The sequence below is a fragment of the Sprattus sprattus genome (assembly GCF_963457725.1).
Source record: "Sprattus sprattus genome assembly, chromosome: 11".
Classification (NCBI taxonomy): Eukaryota; Metazoa; Chordata; class Actinopteri; order Clupeiformes; family Clupeidae; genus Sprattus; species Sprattus sprattus.
In genome coordinates, this window is record NC_137909.1 from 26,655,906 (window position 1) to 26,664,056 (window position 8,151).

Consider the following 8,151-nt stretch of genomic DNA (forward strand, 5'->3'; position numbering starts at 1 on the left):
TCTACTGGATTCTAGCAGATTGCAGCCCAAACCCCTGCAGGTTATTCAAAGTGAGCATTGCCTTGTGTTTGTGTAACCTGTGTTGACAGCACTAGATTTGAACTTCCATTACCATCTCCAAGGTAACAAGTTAACTTCCTGTCTCTCTGCACTTGCCTGTCTTAATAAAGGCAAAAAGCACCAAAGAAGAACTTAAAAGATAAAACTGTCTCTACAGAAGCGCTCTGACCATCTAAACTGTAGTTGGGTGTGGTAGAAGAATTCGTAGGGATAGGCGCGCTCTACTTCAAAACAAATATATAAATGCGTTTTCGGGTGCGAGTAAAAGAATGTAAACTATTGGTAGAATGAAAACCGCACTCTCAAGCTTTTCTCTTTTAACAATAAGACCAGTTTATTTTGGCGATGGCGTAAGGCCGAAACGCGTCTGTACCAAAATAAACTGGTCTTATTGTTAAAAGAGAAAAGCTTGAGAGTGCGGTTTTCATTCTACCAAGTGTGGTAGAAGAAACCAGTTCTCTTGTGCTGGAATACGCGTGCCTTTCTCATGTGAAAGCCTTCTCACAGACACAAAGTGACAAGGACAAAGGAAACAGCTGCCGGTTTCAAAGGAAATACCTGAACATCTTTAGTGTACAAGCTCAACTAGCTCAATTAACTGTGACTGTAGTACTTCTATGCTAACATTTCCTCTGCTTGTTTTCTGTCTAGCCTGTAATACGTGTTCCAAAGACATCAAATGTCAGTATGCCAAGCAGAGGCCAATGCATGACACAGTTACAGTACACATATAAGTATACCAAATGAAAGAAAATAAAGATACATAATAAACACATAATCAGCACAATAGCATCTTTTTAAAAGATAAATATCAACTTGGCAACCATCCAAAAATCATGTGTGATCTTGATGCATAATTGTTACTTCTGTCCTTCTGATGTATGACTAGCTCAGTGCAGTCAGAACTTATTGTATACACAAGGCTCTGCATCCAAAATCCTTACTGTACAAACAATGTAATATCTAACAAGGAAATAGTCATATTATTCATATCAGGTATTAGAATGACTGATTCACTGGTAGTAAGATGTGCACAGTTCCAGTAATACGTAATCATAAGCATGAACAATTACCATTTTATTTTGTAGAGTTCCTCAGCAAGTCACTGTAGTGATTGTCCAACTGGTGTCTTCATGCGCAAATAATGTTCCAGGCATGTAAGTACAACATCATCAACTTCAGGGTCAAATTTGTTGGCGAGCAGGTGGTGCTGGCTTAGTATCCACTTCAGATCCCCGGCACCATACACACATACCTGTCTTCTATACGTACCATCACACGGAGGATAGGGTGCCCCTTTCCTTATGTCTCCTTCCAGAGAAATCCACTTCACCAGACGGACTATGGAGTTCAGGTCTGTCATGTCGTATTTGTTGTTGGAAGGGCTGGACCCTGGCATACCTGGCATGCGCTGAAGAGTTGCCCAAAAGTTCTCATCTGGACTGTATGTGTCCTTCTCCCACTCCATCAAAGCTTTAGCCTCTGGGTTTTTAAACAAGTGCTCCACAAACTGTCTAGACAGCACAAAGTAAGCATTTCCAGAGAATATTGGGGTACTGATGGGAGGGGGGCTCTTCTTAATGCCAGTCCGGATGACATCAGACTCAGTGACATTATGGTGGTATTCCCAGCGAGCTTTCTTGTACTGAGGAGATGCATCAGACTCTAAGCTGTTCCGTCCATTTAGCACTTTTAGTGCTTGCACCATCTCTGTGTTGGTTTTGATGGGGAAGTCAGTTCCACAGGTATTGATAAGGTACTTCCACTCAACAGTCGAGTCCACCAGATCATTCATGCAGTTCAGGTCAGCTTGGACTCGAGACCAAGAGGCATAAACAACCCTCTCCAGTTTGCTTGCCACAAACACATTTGGAAAACAAGAAACAATGGCTTCCACAGCCTTCATAAGGTTTTCTGGACACTTCTTATCCACATGCACACAGTACACATTCTGTGGTGTGTACAAAGCTCTGAGGAGCCTCTCAAACATCTCGATCTTCTCATGGATCACCATGGAATAGGCAATAGGAAAGTCCCTCTCTTCTTCGCTGAGAGTTACGGTTAGAAACCCCCTGTCTTTGATGTAAGCACTGCAATCCTTTGTTGAATTGAGATAGAAAGACTCTGGTAAAGCGACACGTCTTCTCTTCTTCAGAAGTCTGCTGAGGTCCTCCTTAGCGAGTCCTTCCAGATCTCCTCGAACGATTGCTGAGCATGCCTGTATTTCCCCCAGCTCCCTGGTCTGTAACTTCTGTTCGTTTGAAGACCTGCCTTTAGTTTTTTTCAGTTTTGAGGTCTTCAATAAAATCAAAGTCAGACACAAGCACATCAATATCATACACATAATTTTCAGTGTCTTTTGTCTAAACTGTTTTCTGACCAGAGCCATTGTGCTTAAACTAAGTCAAACTGAAATGGAAGTGCCCTACTGACAGTGCTGACTGCCAATGCACCTGAGGAAAGATGTCACCTGCCTCCCTTGCAAAGAATGAGGGAGGAGGAAATGGCAAGGGTTAGAGTCAGAATGTGGTATTTGCATAGATTACAAACATCACTCTGTGTGTATGTGTGTGGGTGTGTGTATGGGTGCATGTGAACGGAATTAAATGAGAGTTTTCTCCTTCAGGTGTAAGGCTAAAGCCCCAGATTATAAAACAAATGTTTTGTGTGTGCATATCTCAACACTTACCAAATAGAAACATTTAAAAACAAAATGAAATAATACGATCAATAATAATGACACAAGCAATAATAATAGCAACAGTAAAAGTTGTAGTTATAACTATATAGTTTCCCCTAGGGAGGGCAGGGGTATTGTACTAAATCAAAAGGTGATCTCCGCAAAGATGAGTCTTTACTTTATGAATAACTTTGAAAATGGCAATCAGCATTTGCACTGTAGCAAATGAGGAACGAGCAAGGCATCTTGATTTTCTACTTAACAATCGGAACCAGGCTTGGCTAGTTTGGCTTGAATGCATTCAGAAAGTCCAACCAATCCCACCTAGCAGGTATGCAGGTCGGGGAGCAGGTTAGTTCTGTGTGCAGTGGCAGTGTCTAAGCTGTAAAGGCAGTCACATGGCCACATGGAGAAGGAGAAGACAAATGTGGTGGTCCTCATGCACACCCCTCATGTAGGCCTCAGTGTAGATAAGCCATGGCCCTGTCAACACAGGTGCACCTCCCTCGGGTTACCTCTCTAACTTTGTCTATGTGAGGTGTCTGTGCATAATTGTTGCTTTTGTCCTTCTGATGTATGACTAGCTCAGTGCAGTCAGAACTTATACACAAGGCTCTGCATCCAAAATCCTTACTGTACAAATTTTATATATAAGAATGTTTAACAACAATGTAATATCTAACAAGGAAATAGTCATAAGGAAGGATTTCTCTTAAAGGTTATTCATATCAGGTATCAGAGTGACTGATTCACTTGTAGTAAGATGTGCACAGTTCCAGTAATACGTAATCATAAGAATGAACAATTACCATTTTATTTTGTATAGTTCCTCAGCAAGTCACTGTAGTGATTGTCCAACTGGCGTCTTCATGTGCAAATAATGTTCCAGGCATGTAAGTACAACATCATCAACTTTGGGGCCAAATTGGTTGGCGAGCAGGTGGTGCTGGCTTAGTATCCACTTGAGGTCCCCAGCACCATACACACATACTGCTCTTCTAGATCGAATAGAGATTTTGTCAACTGGTTGACTTCGGAGATGTGCCTTCTGATACATCGCTGCCTGTTACGTTTGTGGACGTTTCCTGTACTGTGCGTAGTAATGCCAAACATCCAATCAATATTTTGAAATCTCAATTCTGTTGCAAGCAAGCAATTTCTATAACCTTTTTACAAACGTATGTAGTCGAACGTAGATATTTCTGTTGCCGTTGTCATAGGTACTGATGTATATTTAAGGCACTCCATTTCCAAATAGATGATGCATGTTCCTCATTACAGTTCAAATATATATTTATATTTTAAAAAAAGTGATGAAAAAGGAGAGAGTTTTAATATATTTTTACGGCTATTGATTTTAACAACATGTTTAGTTTGCTCACCATTGAGCTGAAAACCAACCTGTTGCTATTTTACTGCTGAATGGAGCTCGGAGGTGCATGAAACAAAACAACACAGGAGGTCTGTGGTGTGTCTTTTCACCACAGTGCCCCACCAGACCCACCAGATGTCGCTGCTGTGCAGAAGTCTCAATCCATTCCTACTTCGTGGCAAACTATATACAGCCGCGGAAAAAATTAAGAGACCACTTCAAAATTATCAGTTTCTCTGGTTTTACTATTTATTGGTATGTGTTAAAGTAAAATGTACATTTTAGTTTTATTCTATAACCTACTGGCAACATTCCTACCAAATTTCAAATAAAAATATTGTCATTTAGATCATTTATTTGCAGAAAAATGACAATTGGTCAAAATAGCAAAAAAGATGCAGTGTCTTCAGATCTCGAATAATGCAAAGAAAACAAGCTCATATTCATTTTTAAACTACACAATACTAATGCTTTAACTTAGGAAGAGTTCAGAAATCAATATTTGGTGGAATAACCTTGATTTAAAATCACAACTTTCATGTGTCTTGGCATGCTCTCCACCAGTCTTTCACATTGCCGTTGGGTGACTTTATGCTACTCCTGGCGCAAGAATTCAAGCAGCTCGGCTTCTTTTCATGGCTTGTGACCATCCATCTTCCTCTTGATCACATTTCAGAGTTTTTTTATGGGATTCAGGTCTCGAAATTGGGCTGGCCATGACAGGGTCCTGATCTGGTGATACTCCATCCACACCTTTACTGGCCTGGCTGTGTGGCATGGAGCATTGCCCTGCTGGAAAAAACACTTCTCAGAGTTGGGGAACATTGTCAGAGCAAAAGGAAGCAAGTTTTTCTTCCGGGACAACGTTGTACTTTGCCTGGCTGAGGTTTGTAAAAGACCATAAGGATTGAACCAAAGCCGACTGGAGGGTCTCCTAGTTCGTCTTCTCTGATGAGTCCAATTTTCAGCTTTGCCCAACACATGGTCGTCTGATGGTTAGACGGAGACCTGGAGAGGCCTACAAGCCACAGAGTCTTGCACCTACTGTGAAATTGGACTCATCAGAGAAGACGAACTAGGAGACCCTCCAGTCGGCTTTGGTTCAATCCTTATGGTCCTTTACAAACCTCAGCCAGGCAAAGTACAACGTTGTCCCGGAAGAAAAACTTGCTTCCTTTTGCTCTGACAATGTTCCCCAACTCTGAGAAGTGTTTTTTCCAGCAGGGCAATGCTCCATGCCACACAGCCAGGCCAGTAAAGGTGTGGATGGAGTATCACCAGATCAGGACCCTGTCATGGCCAGCCCAATTTCGAGACCTGAATCCCATAAAAAAAACTCTGAAATGTGATCAAGAGGAAGATGGATGGTCACAAGCCATGAAAAGAAGCCGAGCTGCTTGAATTCTTGCGCCAGGAGTAGCATAAAGTCACCCAACGGCAATGTGAAAGACTGGTGGAGAGCATGCCAAGACACATGAAAGTTGTGATTTTAAATCAAGGTTATTCCACCAAATATTGATTTCTGAACTCTTCCTAAGTTAAAGCATTAGTATTGTGTAGTTTAAAAATGAATATGAGCTTGTTTTCTTTGCATTATTCGAGATCTGAAGACACTGCATCTTTTTTGCTATTTTGACCAATTGTCATTTTTCTGCAAATAAATGATCTAAATGACAATATTTTTATTTGAAATTTGGTAGGAATGTTGCCAGTAGGTTATAGAATAAAACTAAAATGTACATTTTACTTTAACACATACCAATAAATAGTAAAACCAGAGAAACTGATAATTTTGAAGTGGTCTCTTAATTTTTTCCGCGGCTGTATATATATATAGTTTGCCATATATATATATATATATATATGCAAAGTAGCGTAAATATTTGTGTGAATAAACTTGACTCACAAGCATTATAGTCTTGTTTTGGAGTAATTTGATTCGTGTGTTTTTCTGCCTGTGTGCTTGCCATAGACATGAATAAACGTTTATAGGGTGGATCTCAATACTCTTAAAATGCTGTCTTAGCACCCTGGTGTCTTAGAAGAAGAGAAGGAAGTACTGTCCCATTCTGCTAAATTTTTTTCTTTGGGGTCATAACAAGACACCTTAGAATACGTCATATAACGGTCATTTTTCAAGGAACCATCGGTGTAGCCTTGATGCTGTCTACTACCCACAAACCTTTGCGCCACGACCCTCCGGCAACTGAAAAATGTAAACAAAGATGGCGGACCAACTCCGCTGACGGTCGTGTTTTGTATGTAAATGTACATGTTTTCAGCGTTTTCGCGCTTAGATTTTTCAAAAGTTACCGAGAAATAGACACTGCACTATCCGATAACACCATCATTGTAACCATCAATAATGGTTGATGTGATTTGCGAGGCGTCACTCAGCAAACTTTCTAACATCAGTACGTTAGCCTACGTAAGTTAGCTACGTAAGCTACGTAAGTAACCTACGGTCTTTCAGCATACTAACGCCATAAAAGAACGTTCGTAAACAACGTTTTTTTGAATAATCTCACCCTTAAAAATGACCTCGTGCCAGACAGCTGTCTGGACCAGACACCAAGGTTGTAAGACAGCTCTCTTACATTTAAGAGTATAGAGATCCTCTTGAAATCAAATAATTTAAGACCCTCCTCTTTTAAAGGAGCAGATATTAGCCATTCGTCTGTCTATATGTTGCTTGCTTTGTGCAACGTTTCCGGTTTCTGGGAGGGCAAAGAACCACGCCAATGAGCGCGAACCACACATGCCAAAGTAAACATTGAGACGAGGGGCAATTTCAAATTTGCCCTTAGACGTAAACTGCGTAATCTACGTATTCTACTTAATATAGACTGCAATAATGCGAAACCCGCGAGAACTGTCCCCCGAGACTAAAAAAAAAAAACACACACAGTGAGTCTGTTCCGATCCGACCCCTTTGCACTAACCCCTGTAATACAGGGTCCTGACATCTACAGTGCACTCCCCATTGCTCAGGGGGTGCTTTATCAAATAGAACACTGACGTTAAGCACCTAGTGGAAGTGACGGACGCAAATCTGCTCGCGATTCCCGGGAAAACTAAATAGCCAGCTATCTAGCATAACTGCCATGCAATTCTAATGGTAATGCTACCTAGCTTGGTATGCTAACTGTCAGTAGCCTATACATCGTGAAATCAACCAAAACACTGATGTCACTGGCTTCAATGTTAGTAGTACATTTAATATCAGTACAGTTGTTTAACACTGTCCAATAACTGACATAGCCATCTGTCGTTGAACTGGCCCATTCTAACGAGTGCCTTGAGCAGTCCACATGCCCCCGCTCGCCAAGCGAAGTTACCCGATTTAGATGCACCTTTTTCGGAATAGCCACAGGCACTGGGTGGGGGAATAGCCCGATAGCTTAGCATATCTGCCATGCAATTCTAATGGTAATGCTACCTAGCTTGGTATGCTAACTGTCGGTAGCCTATACATCGTGAAATCAACCAAAATACTGATGTCACTGGCTTTAATTTGATAATGGCATGTTAGTAGTACATTTAATATCAGTGCAGTTGTTTAATTACTGCTGATATTTACATTTACGGTCTGTAGCCTGGTGATCTACAGCCTCTGCCACCTTAGCCACCGTTAACCATCATGTCCGGCATTGTTTTCGTTACAAAATGAAAAGCTAGCTTTGGCTCCTCCTCTTCCGTACGTAGCCAAGATGATGGCCGTTGGGGCGAGTAGTGACCATCAAATCACACTACATAATTCGACCGTTTTCTGGGGATGATACGGGCATTTTCAGTGCTCTGCATTCTGCTGATTTTGTCAGTGTGGCCCCCTAAGCCCTGAAAGTCGGGGCTCGAAGGGCTCAAGGGGTCGGATCGGAACACACTCAGTGTGTCTCAATCTTACACTTTGCACAGGACCCTGTAATAGGCTACAGTGAGTGTAACAGGTTAGTTAGCTATCGCTAGATTTCGACAACTTTGGAAGTTTTTTAATACAATGAATAACGTTGATTATTGAAAAGGATTAAGACTTACAGAC

General features: G+C 41.3%; 1 protein-coding gene across 1 annotated transcript; it reads right to left on the bottom strand.

Moving 5' to 3' along the window:
- Positions 1-1,162: 1,162 nt before the first annotated feature.
- Positions 1,163-2,173, bottom strand: LOC308372627 (beta-1,3-galactosyl-O-glycosyl-glycoprotein beta-1,6-N-acetylglucosaminyltransferase 3-like; the record flags this gene model as incomplete). The annotated part of the gene is made up of 1 exon (XM_080847847.1): positions 1,163-2,173. The coding sequence occupies exon 1, from the start codon at positions 2,072-2,074 to the stop codon at positions 1,163-1,165; it is 912 nt and encodes a 303-aa protein (XP_080703973.1). The 5' UTR covers positions 2,075-2,173.
- Positions 2,174-8,151: the final 5,978 nt, after the last annotated feature.